This window comes from Gymnoscopelus microlampas (assembly GCF_963454915.1).
Source record: "Gymnoscopelus microlampas genome assembly, chromosome: 9".
NCBI lineage: Eukaryota > Metazoa > Chordata > Actinopteri > Myctophiformes > Myctophidae > Gymnoscopelus > Gymnoscopelus microlampas.
Genome location: NC_139946.1, coordinates 27638732 through 27654512, shown reverse-complemented (window position 1 = coordinate 27654512; position 15781 = coordinate 27638732). Strand labels below are relative to the sequence as shown.

The following is a 15781-nucleotide window of genomic DNA, read 5'->3' as shown; positions in this document are numbered from 1 at the left end:
ACACCCTGGTCTTAAAGCACTTTATCCATTTTGTCTAGAAGGGATTATAGAGGTTTTTCTTTGCCACTGAATATGAATGAAGTACAGTCATTACTCACTTCCTAAACAGTGACTTTGTTGTAAGCTATATGGATTGGTTTTGATTGCAGACTCTGGTTACAGATTTGGGGGAAAAGTGCAAAATTTGAATTTTGGCCCAACTTCAATTTTCCAGGTCCAGGACCTACTGCTTAATCCTATAAGAACTCTCTGCTTAACCTGTCACCTCAGGAGGACCTCGTTGGAGACGTGCATGTCGCTCCGGAATAGCTTCACATGACTTATGCGGACCCCCACTGTCACGTGGCGCCCCGCGGTAATTTTTGTCTCCTGCTGCACGTGTACATGGCGGTGGACACCGGTGTCTCTCTCTCACACTCTCTCTCTCCGCTTTCGGCAGTAATAAATCAGGTTCACATGGGGGAGATAATCTATGCACCGAGCACCCAAACACACTCGCAAACAACACGTGGTTCTTTTCAGCGATGAGAGTAAACCGACACCCTGGTTTTGAGGTTTCTTGAGTGTCGCCCCTTGCGCTCTTGTGCTGAAAACAGTCCCCCACCCCTCTGAACTTCTCTATGCTCTATCAGGGTAGAGGACAGTCATATAGCTAGCCAGGCTTTGTCCTCAGTATGTCCTAGGCCAGATGGACCATGCTTTCGTATAATAATGCAGATATTGTACACATGTGAACATATGCTCAAACCTCATCATACACATTAAATCCACTAATCCACAGCAATTGCATAATGAGGATAGAGAAGTCCTCACCGAATACTCTCATCTGTAACCCTGAGATGCCTCTTAGTACATTTGGACTTTGAGTGATCTAAACTCCAGAACCGTATTGTTAAAACCACTTAGGCCCTACTTTATACTTTGAGGTAAGACAATGTCATGCAAAAGTAGGAAAAAAAAGCCAATATTACAGTGTGGCTCTGCAGGATTCTAGACGTCTACAGTATATGTGGGTCTCTGTGTGTCTATAAGCTCATCTCACAAACCACTGGAGCGATCAGCGGCATATTCCTTGTGCACACTTTCTGTAGGCCACAGAAGTACCTCCACAATCTTTTCATATTCGATTTTTTTACTTTTTGAAATATTGAACTTCGATTTATAAAGAAACCAATGGGGCTCTGATTGGGCTGAAACCGTGTCAACATTTTGAGTCATACTGCGCGTCATAGATATGTCAAGACGAGTGACCAACGTGACAGGCTGGCCATTAGAAGTGTGAGATCCACACTGGCACCACACTGTTCGCATGTGAATCTCAAGATCCACGTGATTTGTTTTTCTGCCTATAATGGCATGCCCAAAATGGGGACACCAGTTTGAAAATGGTTAATCAGGATGGCAAATGTAGCCCCATATACGGCGAACTTTGAGGCGTTCTCGAATCCCTAATCATCTTGTCACATAGACTGAATGTGTGTGTGACACTTGTGAAACAATATTTAATCTGGCTAACTGTTATCGCAGCTGGATCCATCTCTACTCCTTTATCACTCGCCCTAACAACGCTCCAGCTCCCGATAACCAATTATACCTCTTATGGCCCTCTCAAATAACTTTAATTACTGATTAGGATTCCTTGTTCACAAAGCAGCTACTTAAAAGTAATTGCTCAATAAAAAGAAGGGAAGTTGTGTCATTAAGTAGGTGTTCTTGCTGCGTCTCTCATTAACGCTCACTTGGAGCCTTCATCTACCCGTCGACACAAATGGGGACAGTTTCATTCACGGCACAGAGACTGTCCTCACTCAGCCCCGCTCAGATTGGTTTAGACTGTGACACTGACTAAAGCTTTATTTATAGTCCATAGTATGACGTTTCACTTGCTGACGAGAACTGACCTTCAAGCTAACAATGCGGCGACTCGCATTAGTGTGAAGATCAGTTCTTTTGGGCAAGCAACACCGTCGTGCAGGAGTATTATACCTGAATTGCACTTGGTTGCATGCAGGTGTCGCACACCTAAAATAGCAGATCTACAAGCTCACAACATGTTGTGTTGTGATTGCCCATTGGTGAGACTGATTGGATTGGTGAAGCCTCTGTAATAGTACAGTATGTGCATGCAGGACTTTTAATTATCCAGGTTTATTTCAGTTGAAAATGAATTCAACAACGTTCTCGTCATAGACTTACAATAGAAAGTTTAATAAAATAAATGTGCAGACATTATTGTGAGAGGGGAAACAATTGTAGGATAAGCAATGCAAGCGGGCTGAGTGGTAAAAGAAACCTTTGGTTTTTATTCACTGTATGAATAGACGGTTAACTATAACGACTCCTCTGAGGGAGAAGGACCTGCTACATGCTGATTCAATATAATCAGCATGTAGCAAGTTCAAAGACTTTAAAATGTGCTCTTTCTGCTCACAGAGTGTCAGCATTGCAATATCGGATTAGGGGGTTGGAAATCACTGGTGAGGCTCTTGGTAAAAGTGTATTTTAGTAGACTTGTGGTTTGTAGAGTCAAAGTTGTGGATCCATTTTTGCTAGACATTGAGGCCAGCCTAGAACAGCCATTGTCCCTTAGCAATTGATAGATTAAGTGATGCTATGTGCAACATGGACGTGTTAGTCTGCAAAAACAGCCAGCTATGTGCAGGATTGTTTTTAGAGTTCTCAACGGGCCTGAAAATGAAGGCTCGGCCCTAACTGGGCCCGACTGGACCGGCCCGAGGCTCGGCCCGAACCCGACTTATTATTATTATTTAAAAAAATCTTTAAAAACATTTTTTTTTTTTTTTTCATGGAGCCCGAGGCTCGGCGCGGCCCGACCAATTAGCATACTTTTGAGGCCCGGCTCGGCCCGAAAATGTCGGGTCGGGTCGGGCCCGGTCGGGTTCGGGTAGAATTTGAGAACTCTAATTGTTTTCCACTTCCTAATTTCATTCTGACTGAAGTCAACCCATGCATTTCTTAAACTTATGCATTTCCAATCAGTTTTAAGAAATTCCTCTGACCATCCCAATTTCAGAAAGTTTATCAAATGCATTCAGGTTTCATGATCATCATTTCATTGGATACATGTCATTTTGAAATAAAACCCTTCATACAGTACATCTGCAAATGATATGGGAGAGTAGGAGACCCAACACTGAACCCTGTGGGCTGCAAGCTTAATTATCACAACCGTGATTCATGAATAAGGCTTTTATCCAGTGGTGCAGGCGGAACCCTATGATGATCTTTGATTAGTATAGGTTAAAAACTGCAAGGTTGTACAGTATGTATGTATGTTTGTATGAACATACAAACTACATTCTTAATTTTCTTATAGCAGTGGACCTGTTGATTTTAGTCAATATAGTAAAGCAACACCTACATAAATAAATACATAAATAAATACAATTGATAAATAAAATCATAGAAACATTTTGCAACACAATTACTCATAAGTACGTTTTTAGTACATTTCATTGTCTTTGTGGTGAAAATGTCCTGACCGACTGGTTTAGTTAATTTGAGCTATTCAGGGCTGTGCTGTGAGATGGTTAAAGTGGGTTTCTAGGTTCCACACTGACAGGTGCAGACACACATTATTCTGTTACTAATTAGGGATGAGTTTACCAACATCGTCATACTTTTAAGAATATATTAAAATCTCTTATATGCACCATTTTTTATTTCCAAGGATTTTGGCTGCAACCCACGTGGGTCATTAATGTTTTCTGTGGCTGTCTGAAAAATAAGTAAAAAGATTATAAAAGCTCATGTCTGATGTGCAACTTTACCACTGACAGTTGGCAGCACACATAAATAACAGTTTTGCATGGGGTGTTAATGTTTATTATAACACCATGTCTTGCCTCTATTGTCAGTATTTATACTGTATGTAGCCCTAATGATGCATGCACTGTGCCCTGTTGTAAAAATAGCAAGACTGTGTGTTGTTACAGAGTTTTCTTGGGTAAGTGTGCAGGAGGAAAATATATAAATTATGCTTTGACAGCTTGTCTTTGGTGGCACTGGCAAAAGTGATTCATAGCAGACATTTTCCAGGGTCAGTCAAGACTTGTTGATAGGTGATCATTTTTAGAAAATGCAGCATAGGGTAGTAGAGGCCCATTCACATTAGCTGAATCAACTTGTATTTCTCAATCACATGAATGAGAGACAATTAAGAGGGACAGTTTATGAATTTTTCAAAATCCTTCGCTGACATTCCTTCCCAATGCGGTCCCACAAGCCACCCTTTGCTCTTACCCTGTCAGCCGTTGCAATTAGAAGCCTACACACAGTTACACTAATGCTTCTACAGTGACGCAGAGTTAATGTCCACATGCCTTCACTGGCCTCAGGCCCTGATGGGGACAGACTTCTGATGCGGCAGTTACGTTCCTTAAGCAGAGATGTTTAATGACCCCTACCACGGGCCCCCTGACTCCCGGCTAGAGCGTTTTCCACCACTCCACGAACATTACTGTATGACCTGTTTAATAAAACATGCCTCTTTGAAACATTTACCACGTACCATGTTTCCTGAAATGACGAGTCCAAAACAACTTTGATGTTAGAGAGAGCCATACACGAAACGTAATGTTTTAATTTTGTGTCGGCTACAACTTAGAGTACAAGTGACTTTCATTATGGCAAGAGGGGAATATGAGATGGAGCGTGAGTGATCGGGCGGGGAAGGGGGGTTCGGGTCGAGGGGAGAGACTCGCTGCGTTCGCAGCAGATTGTATTTTCTTTCCCACTGGTTACACTGCAGAGTTTTAGCGGAGGTCATGAGGTTATTGTATAAACAATTCACATGGAGCCTACATGCGCCCGAGGGGATGTTTAATGCCATGCTCACAGTTTCTGAGATGTTGTAATGTGCACGACGTGGACATGTGTCCCATTTCAGGCTAACTGTGCCACACACTGCTGTGTTGTTGTTGATTCTTTCAGCAACTCAACAACTGTGCTTAATTAATTCGGTCAGAAGACTTAGAGAAACTAAATTGATGACATCAATTAGATTTGAATGAAAACAGATAAAAAGCCATGGAAAGCAAATGGAGTCTCTAAACAGGACTCATCAAAGTCTTAGCATTGGAACAAATTCCCATTACGTCTCATAAAAGCCTTTAATTTGCAAAGCCCATGTCTGGTTCGGTACATACAAGTACACGGTCAAATGATTCAGTCTTAAGTCCTGTGCCGAGAGAAGCCAAATCAGAATCTAATTTGGCACATAACGTCTTATCCCGTCTGAGACATGTGGTTGGATGCAATCCTTGTATTAGAGCCCCAAATTTGGCTTGTTTCTCTTTTCCTGGCAGGACAAACACGCTGTAGTTTGTACACAACATTTATATTTCCAATCTCAAGAAAACAACAACACATGCTTACTCCAGAGTAAAACTAAACGTTTTAGTTAACCAAATTGTTTACGATGATGTGTCAAGCCTTCAAAGTGGGACGACGAGTGTCACGCTTAAGTCATTACGAGGGTGGCGTACTAAAGGAAATAACTGGTCTACAAGCTCATAACGTGTTGTGATGCGTTGTGAGCTTGTAGATCAGCTATTTTCGGTGTGCAACACTGGCATGCATCAATGTGTAACTCAGGATTCAGCTTTTGTGGTGCTCTGTCCCTATCACTCTCTTTTTCTCTTTTGGGAGTTAATATTACTTTTCCTCATATAAACTCAACGTCTCATTTTGTGTGTGTGTGTGTGTGTGTGTGTGTGTGTGCTCATCACAGTAGACTACCCTCCTCCTCCGCCTCCCGCTGAAGATCCGACGAGTCTTCCATCGCCCCCGGGCACCTTTCCTGCTCCTCCACCAATGAACTCATATGAATTTCAGGTGAGATGTCTTTGTAATATCATATTATGACTGTGACTCACACTTTATGCGGCACATCGCGGGTGCCGCTATGCAGAGTTCGAATAACGGCGCCCGCGCAGCTGTGTGTCCTTAGAGGAGTCCCGACAGATTCTAAAGAGAGGATATACAGTATCTCCTGAGAATAACTCAGCTCAGATACCCCAAATGAGGGTACTAGACATCCCCCAGTAGGCTACATTTGGGGACAGACAGCCGTAGTGGTTGGAAACATTAAAGGCTGACATCTATTGGTGGAGCACGGTCACTGTCTCTGGATGGCTGGTCCCATTACCCACAGGCATGTTTGACCCTCCAGGGTATATCTGGCCCTAAGAGATCCATCTGACTGACGCTTCCAGTTTGCTGTGAAATGCTCACTCACCGCCTCCGATTCCACAGTCAAGATATTCAACTTGAAATAGTATTTGTTTTTTTTAGCTCCTAATGTTTTACAGTCAAAAAGAATAAAGAATAGATAAAGAAACATTACAGACAAGAAAAAGTGTGAAATATTCATGCAGTAAGGGGCATGGTCAAATTAGAAAATAAAAAAAGGGGCAGAATATCACAGTCTCTTGTGCAAGTAGAGACAACACTTAGCAGCAGGTACCGCATTGTACTGTACTGTAGCAGCAGATATAGAATCACCGTCTCTTGTGCAAGTAAGACACATCATTTAGCAGCAAGTCTCAGATCAGTATCAAAGAGTTTCAGTTTGTGTCAGTACAGTAACACTGGAGTGTATTCATAAACAAAGTGGTAATACCTGTGTGTGTCGCTCTGTGTTTCAAAGAGTGACATAGTGACAGGGAACTTTCGCATTTGATCTGACTACATTTCTGTATCCTTTACTGAGACTTCATGTGGAAGTATCATCCAAGACAGCATATTACATAATGTTAGCAGCTGTGTGTAATTCAAACTTCATTGCTGTTTTCATTGCACATACTGTAGGTACAATAGGGTTTGATGTGAGAAAATTGCACTTCAGGGGATTAGCATGTTTGTTCATGGCAGTATGAACTCGTTAATTGCGTTCAAATTCTAACCCTAAATTAAAATGTCTTTCTCCACCAAGGAAAAAGAGGCTATACTGTATATAACCCATTTAGATCTGAAACACCTATTCGTTGTTATACCTTTCAATCCGGGAACACCATTGTGTAACATTAGCTGTTGCTATATATATATATAGCAGCATATACTTTTTTTTTAATCTTTAAATTAAAATCTGAAGCTTTTCAGAAAATGTAGGTCAGGATTTAGAAAGCGTTTTAGAATTGACCTCAGGTCTAAATCGGATAATTAACTGTTATGTTTCATGTTGTGTAAATGTTATTTTGTTTTATCAAATATATGTGTGGGTATATATTTTGTGTATATATACATAAGGTATGCGGGGAGGGTGCTTGCAGCATCCTTCCACATTCACTTAACAACAGTGGTGGACAAAGTACTCAACCCCAGTGCTTGAGTCAAAGTATAGATACTCCTGGTCAAATATTACTCAACTACCAAGTGAAAGTTGCTGAGTCAAATTTGTACCCTTGTTGAAGTACCGGTACTTATTTTTATTTCAAAATATATTTAAAAAATCATGTTGCTATAATAGCAACATCTAAAATGACACAAATGCTTTCCCGCTTTTAACTCTCACTGCCAGACTTATTTCTGGCCGCGTTTGCCCACTGCCAGATTTTCTTACCTTTTTCAAGTAGTCACAGAATATTTATCTCCATTATGATCGATCCCCTGATGATTGCTAATCACTGAGGGTTATACTGTGTGGTTTCAGAAATGTCAATGAGGTCATCGCGACCTCGTTGACATTAATTGTCTGCCTTTGAAAATAGCATGTCTATGTATGTTTCCTAGAGATGTAGTGGAGTCAAAAGAACAATATTTGTCTTTGAAATGTAGTAGAGTGAAAGTCAAGTATAAAAAAATACAAATACTCAAGCAAAGTGCAGATACAAAAAAACTAAAGCACTTAAATACAGTACTCGAGTAAATGTACTTCGTTACTGTCCACTGACTTACAACCTTGAGTTCTGATGGCAGCGCCAGAATGATTCTCCACAGTGAAGACTAGTGAAGTTCAATTTATGGACTTATATAATAAAATTAAGAGCCTCTTTACTTTGAAATGTACTTCATTGTTTCTGTCCATAATTTTCTGCACGGCTATTGTGTTAGCTTCTGAGTCACCCTGGGCACAAAGCTTAATTCCTTAATAAGCCCAGAGTATCTTAATTACTGTATGTGTCCTGCAGCCAGTTCAAACCTCTCGCTCAGATGCCATTCAACCGAATAGATTGATATACTATCGGAAGTCTTTGTACCTTCTTCCTTGTATCAATAGGGAAATTACAAATACTGAATGAGTCTGTGAGCTGCTGGTACTGTTCTGGTCCATGGCTTTGACATCGCTTTTCTTCCCAACCCATTTTTGTTACTGAAGATCAAGTGTGTACAACAACACGCACATTGAAGAAAAACAAATGAATAAATAGAAAGACCCATATTCTTTGGCTGCACTTGTTGTCACTGTATTGTCCAGATTAACCATCCCTGCACGGAACATTGCAATTCATCAAAAGCGATATGCGGTTGGAGTCGGGGAATGCGTTGCTTTTTATCCTTCTCGTTATCACTGTTAAAAAGAGATTGCCTGTTTCCTTTTTGATTTGAAACTAGCCATTAGTGTTTTGCTTTGTTTATCCCCTGCTTGCGATCGCCTCAGATGTTTGAAGCTCCAGCCACACTCCAAATGGAGGCAAACGCTGCCTGTAATGGGTTGTGACAGGTAATCCAAACACATAACGTTAGGATGAGAGGCAGTCACTGATCCAACCAACTCCAAAAGCCCCTACAGGCAATTGCAAGAAGTCTGGCTGCAGTTGCAGCATAGTTCAGGAGACTAAAAAGAAAATAGAATTTTTGTTTTGGGAGTACTAATACTTTGTTTACTGGTACACAGTGTTGTTGTTGTTGTTTTTTATCTATGAAAGGATCGTGTCCTATCGTGCCTTGAAATTACACTGTGGTTTATTTGAAGATTGAGATAAATAAGTGAGTGAGCAAATAGGCTCTTAGAGCAGCATTGTTATTTTAGTATTCACAAGCTCACTTTGACAATAAGTCAGAGTGAACAGTGGCCTGTTATCTTCCCCTTTAAGCCTGATTTGTACTTAGTTGTGCACGGCTGTCACGAACCAAAAGTAGCCAATCTACAAGATCTCGTAGAGCAGCTGTTATTGGTTTGCGACACCCGTGCGCAACTACTTTTAATTCAGGCTTTAGTTTCTACATATGGGCCACAATACTGAACTGAAATATGTATTTTACAACATAACAATTTAGATCCAAGTTGTAGAGAATTCACGTTTGTGTGTGGATGTAAACGTGATGAATAACGCATGAGGAATGAGCTACTGTAAATCCAAGTGCCCTGAAATGCCGGAGGTGAATAGTGCACTGCATTAGGAGAGTTGTCCCTCTGACAATAAAGTTGCCTCTTATACCTCACTGCACTTTTCCTCAGCGAACGGTCTCTGCTATTGATGTGTGGCTTTCAAAAGGATTGTGTAAGGTCAAGGTGAAACGAGCTCGCAGATAAATTGTAATCCGACCTGTAGGATAAGTACCATGAAAAGCACTGGATAGTAAGAGGGGAGGAGAGAAGGTAATGTCAGTCGCTACGGCGCAGATCCAAAGAGAGGTATACTATCCATCGATTTGAAGGATGAATAACTCTTGTCCTTAAGGCTCATTTATACTTTGTTGAACGACTGTCTCTTATAATGAAAACTAGAAAAAGTTCTCCTCGGGCACAGGTCTCCGCCAGGTCAGGTAGGTTATTGTGGCCTCCTGGTGGCGCTATAACAGGCCAATGTGAAAAGGGTGGCATTTCTTCTTCGGCCTAGTGGGAATGTGCGTGCAAAATTTCACGGAAATGGCACGCTGCGTTCATGATTTGAGCCATTTTGTTCAAAACAGACCTATCCTGCAAACTTTGGAAGCCAATATTAGCCAATTAAGATCGAATATGCAATTTCGAACACATCCGCCTTGATCACATGACTATAGAGATACTGTGTACCAATTTGCGTGATTTTTGGACAGAATCTGAAGGAGTTAGCATTTTTTTTACAAAGGTCAGCCTCCTGGTGGTGCTCTAAAAGGCAGACGTGAAAAATGCAGGGCAAAGGTTTTTCCTTGGCCTCTAGGGATTGTGCGCAGATCGGTGCAGTTATAGGTAAAAACGAGAATTTGTCTGTCATATCGCCACCATGAGGCATTTCTTCCTCGGCCTAGTGGGGATGTGCGTGCAAAATTTCACGGAAATCGCATGCTGCGTTGATGATTTGACGCATTTTGTTCAAAACGAACCAATCCTGCAAACTTTGGAAGTCAATCAGGATGGAATATGGAAAATCGGACAGATCCGTCTTGATCACATGACTATAGAGATAGTGTGTACCGATTTGTGTGATGTTTGGACACAAACTTATCTTTAGCAAGTTTCAAGTCTCTGCCAGTTGATTTTCTTACCACACTGAAATGAACGGAAAATAATGGCTTCCAATGACATCTCAAGTATACAGTGAGTCGTAGTCAATGGGCTATTCATGCCAGCCCAACGGTATGATCCTTTAATTGTTTGCAGATTTTGGTCATTTCACACATGTCTATGCATTATGTTTGCTTGTAGATGAAAGGACCTGAAAAGACCCTGGAAGAGAGACGCTCCAGCCTGGACGCCGAGATTGACTCTCTTACCAGCATCCTGGCAGACCTGGAGAGCAGCTCACCCTACAAGCCACGGACCACACAGGTACTACATTTAACACTCTATACACACCCATCCGCGAGGCATTTTCAATTTGTAGGTCTGCTATGATTCATGGCCGCCAGGAAACGCTACTCAGGTTTTAGACCAATCAGAACGCACAACTGTCTTGTAAACAGCCTCTCACAGCCAATCAATGACTGTTATATCACCAACCCCACCTTTTGTCCCACCTACAATAGCTAACCCTTTACTTGCTGGTTGTTTTCAAGGTTTGCAACACAGCGTTTTTAAAGAGAAATGCTCGTTTGTATTTGATGAAAAAAATATTATATTTCATATATTCGAATACTTTTAGGTATTCGAAGTCGAATACTAAAAATCACTATTTGTGAATGCCCGAGCATTGGCTGCGCGGCCTTGAGGCTCACAAGTAGCCCCCAAGCTAGGTGAGTGAGTGGCCGCAGCGAGCAGCGCATTGACGAGCGCACCGTCCCAGTTTGCAAGCTGTGGCGGATGTAATCCTTCATCACATGAAGAAAAACGAGCGCTTCCTCCCCCCTCGTCTCAGCCAATCACAAGCCAAGTCCTCCCAAACCATACTAAGGAAAACAATATCGCCCCCAGGGACCAGTACATACTCCTTTCCTATTAAACATTTAGGTTTTGATCAAGAGCAGATGTACGGTTAAAAAACACCTAGTGGTGGGATTTAGTCATATTTATACTGGGGGTGCCGGGTGGAATGTCACACGGTGAAAATGACAAGCCAACAAAAGCTATAATTGAGGTTTGGACACTATGAAAATGATATAATAGCAAGTTCATTTTCCACAGCAAACAGTGCAATGTGTCTCACTTTCTGTCTTGACCTATATCGATATTGAAATCCAATGATATTAAGAGCAACTTAGAAAAAGTCAAAGCCTTGGGCAGTTAACTAAATTGTTTGACACACAATGAATGTAGGACAGGCATGTAAAAAAAAAAAAAAAACGTAACCAATTGTGTTTGGAATATGAAAGCTCCAAGGGGCTTTTATTTTTCGACACTCTTCCATCATATCTCCTGAGAGATATTCTGCCAGTATTACCCGAGAGGTTCTGCTCTACTATGGTCATGGACATAATGGTGATATGGGCTCTCACTGGCAATGCTAATGCACCTAAGACACAAAAAGGTCCTCTCAAAGCACCCAAGACACAAGGGAAGGTCCTCTTGGACATTATGATGATATACTGTGTATGTAACTGGAAAATCCTGAATGTTAATTTAACTCATTGGTCAGGCATTTGGCTCTTTCCTATCTCTAACCTTTGCACAAACAAATGCAATGAAAACTAGAAAAAGTGCTCCTCGGAACACAGGTCTCCGCCAGGTCAGGTAGGTTATTGTGGGCCAGCAACTTTCGGAATTAGCCAATCAGTATGGAATATGAAAGATAGGACAGATCCGTCTTGATCACTTGACTATAGGGATGTGTACCAATTTGCGTGATGTTTGGACAAAATTTGTAGGAGTAATATAAAGAAAAAATGTTTCGCAAAAATCGGCCCCCGGGTGGCGCTATAATAGGGCAATGTTAAAAGGGTGGCATTTTGTTCCTCAACATAGTGCGAATGTGTGTGCAAAGTTTCACCACAATCGGCGATGCATTCATGATTTGCGGTATTTTGTTCAAAACGGGCCACTCCTGCAAACTGCCAATCAGGATGGAATATGAAAAATATAACAGATTCGTCTTCATCACATGACTTAGTGATAATGTGTACCGATTTACGTGAAATTTGAATACAATCTGAACGATTAATATAAAAATAATTGTTTTACATAAGTCGGTCTCTCTAGTGGCGCTATAAATGGCATATGTGAAAAATGCAGGGCAAAGGTTTTTCCTTGGCCTCTAGGGAGTGCACATACAATGTTGTACACAGATCAGTGCAGTTATAGTTAAAAACACAAATCGGCCTGTTATAGCGCCACCATGATGCTGATTTGAAGATTTTCAAGTGGCATTTCTCCCTCGGCCTAGTGGGAATGTGCGTGAAAACAATCACGGAAATCGCACACTGCGTTCATGATTTGAGGCATTTTGTTCAAAACAAAACTCCTGTAAACTTTGGAAGCCAAACTTTGTCAATCAGGATGGAATATGAAAAATCTGAAAGACCCGTTTCGTTTAATGACTATAGAGATACTTGTACCGACTTGCATGATGTTTGGACAAAATCTGTAGGAGTACTGTCAAAACACAAATGCACAAATCGGCCTCCTGGTGGTGCTATGACAGGCCCATGTGAAAAATGTGGGACAGAGGTTCTGCTCTGGCATCCAGGGAGTGTGTGTGCACAGTTTCGCTGCGATCAAGCCAACAGTGCAGGAGATTAGCTGTTCACGGACGGACGGACGGACTGCCAGGGTGCAAAACATAGTGTCTGCCATGCCTTTCGGCCTGGCGGAGACAATTATGTGATTACTTATATTTCATTAATTGATATGCCACGGTACACATATTATATTCCATCTGCATTTACTGTATAGCAGGCTCCTTGTCTGTTCCCTGGGCCTTTAGTCAAATGATGCTTGGTGCGATAACCCACTTTTCGCATCACTCACAACAGTTGACAGATCCGTACACTCCAGGCCCTCTCTGTCAGACAAATGGAGTGCACAGTATGAAGTAATACTACTCTTCACTTCTCTGATTTTACAGAAGTGGTGAAGTGAGGCACATAAACAGTCACTGATGTGTGTCAAAGAAACAAGACGCGAAGGCTTGTTTGTTGCGTGCACACACTCGCGTCCCTATATACCCCACTGGCTCAGCAACTCTCTCTCTAGATAGAGTGAGCCTCACAGAGAGCTAACTCACAGGGAAAGGGAAATTTATTGCACCGCACAGTGGACAGACAGCGGATACAGATGGGGAGCATGAGAAGGATGTGGCTCAGAGATGATAGATCTACGGTAAAACGCAATAAGTGAAATGTGATGGACTGAGTGCTAGTTTGCTTAGTGCAGTGGCAAGTGAAATACAATGGGCAATAAAATGGCAGTGCCGTCAGATAGTGACATGAATAACATAGCAGCCATAGATAAAATGCCTCTTTGACCAATCACGGACTACCTGTTGTGTAATGCGCTGGTGTCTGCCCATCTCCAGATGTTCCACACAGTGCCAGCAGCAGTCAGCGCCGGGAGATTGAAGCTCCTGTTTGAGGCGTTGTCATTCTCACCACATGGGAGCAGGCCTGAATAGAGCACAGGCTCCCATAGGGCCAGATGGTCCTGGCATTGACTCCCTACACTGCCGCAACTCTCAGAGAGTGACAACTGGCCAACTGGCTTAGTATGGTCAATGCATTCCCCTGTATTGTACTGTACTGTATAGTCCCACAAATTACGTAGGTGATCATGATTAAATGTTTGCAAATCAGTGGAGAAAGCTAAAGAGTAAATCAGTGTGATTCCCATACACCCAGAACAATAAATACAAATAAAGTGGTAAGAGAGAAATTAGTAAAAACTAAGATATACATACAAAATAGAAGACCTAAACTCAGGCCTGGCCATCTGCACCTGGACTGACAGGGTTACAACATGATGAGTTATCATGGCACTGCGGGGAGCATGTCTGTTTTGATTCAGAGCCCAGATGAACCCCTACTGGCATTTTGCTTTGCCCCCCCCCGACCCATACATACATACATACAGTGTATGTGTACTGTATACATGAGGATTCGTGCATACACAATCTCTCATGCATGCACAGTATGCACATACAGTACTGCACACATGCTGAGTCAGGCACACACCAGCAAAGTCATTATTTATTCTAGGTTTCTGGGCCCATTGGCTGTTGAGGTGCCAGGTATATTTTCCTAAATAAACTATAGAATAACAAAACAAAACTCTTGTTTGTGGGCAGTCTGGGTTAGAGGAGTTGGAAACCCTTTGTCAGTATGACATGAAATATTGATAGGCGCCTGGTCAGCTCTGCCAAAGCCAAGTCTACAAACGAGTGGGTGAGCTGCCATACTCGCGCTAACGTATGGCTCACACTGTAACTTCCCATGCTGGGTCCCAATACATTACACAGTTATTTAAATTTGTATTGTGAGTTTGAGCAAGCTGTTGGAGTTGCAGCTCCGAGAACACTACACCTGTGTCTCAAGATATCTGTTGAAAACGATCTCCTTGTGTGAATGAGCTTTCCTCGTTAACTACTGTAGGTGCCACACTGAGATGTCCCTGCGCGTGGATAGGATTTAGCTCTCTATTTGTTTATTTTGCTGTACTACCAGATTGTGTACAGCACACATAGTACACACAAACCGTATGCACACTATTACCTTCTTTCCCCAGCTGATGCTGATTCTAGCTGATTAACTCTGCTTGACCTGTTCCCTATCCAGCTGCTCCTGCCAGTCTTTGCTGGGCCACCATCAATTGTATTCTCTAGCATAATGACAGTCTATAATGACAGGAATTGTCCAGGTTTCATTTCACAGCATTGGCACAGCTGCCACGCTGCAACTTTCCTTCCGATCTTTTGCGCAAAGAGCAACGAGTGGCCACGGCTTACACTTTTCCACGTGTACGCCAATACAGCGGATGGCAAACGTCCAGGATCAATAGGCCGCCCAGTACACTCCCCCATCAAGCTTCTGTGAGCAGAGGTTCTCACTCCAGGTGAAGTTTAGGAAGGGAGCGACCTGGACCTTTTGTTTTCAGTCTCTTCCCAGATGAAATTAAGTCGGAGGCCGTTGCTCGTTCATAAAAGTCTGAGAAACATTACCACTAACTTTGCAGATCACAGACAGCTGACATCAGAACAACATTGTTTGCTTTAGTTGGTTGTCGCCCCAGCATAACAGTGGATACATGTGAATACAATACATCACTCTCATTTCCTCTCTCACCCATGCCATATTACATGTCATTTAGTGTCTGATACAGATAACTACGTTGGCGCTGGAGCTTGTGACAGAAAACGGAAAATGAAGTTAAACTAATTACACGTCATACTCGTTACAGTGATATACTGTATATACTTTTCACAGTGCTTTTTAGACCTCCGTTATACCAGATTCACTTAGGTCTACCGTATCC

At 42.1% G+C, this 15781-nt stretch overlaps 1 protein-coding gene across 6 annotated transcripts in view; it reads left to right on the top strand.

Annotated features, from left to right (window-relative positions):
* lpp (LIM domain containing preferred translocation partner in lipoma) overlaps nt 1-15781 on the top strand; it is a 180990-nt gene that overhangs the window by 80239 nt on the left and 84970 nt on the right. For 5 of the 6 annotated variants that reach the window (XM_084067817.1, XM_084067815.1, XM_084067814.1 and 2 more), the window contains 2 exons: nt 5753-5856; nt 10592-10714. In XM_084067817.1, coding sequence (XP_083923943.1) covers nt 5753-5856; nt 10592-10714 — 227 coding nt within the window. The remainder of the gene's footprint in view (nt 1-5752; nt 5857-10591; nt 10715-15781) is intronic. The other variant, XM_084067818.1, reaches the window with a different exon arrangement.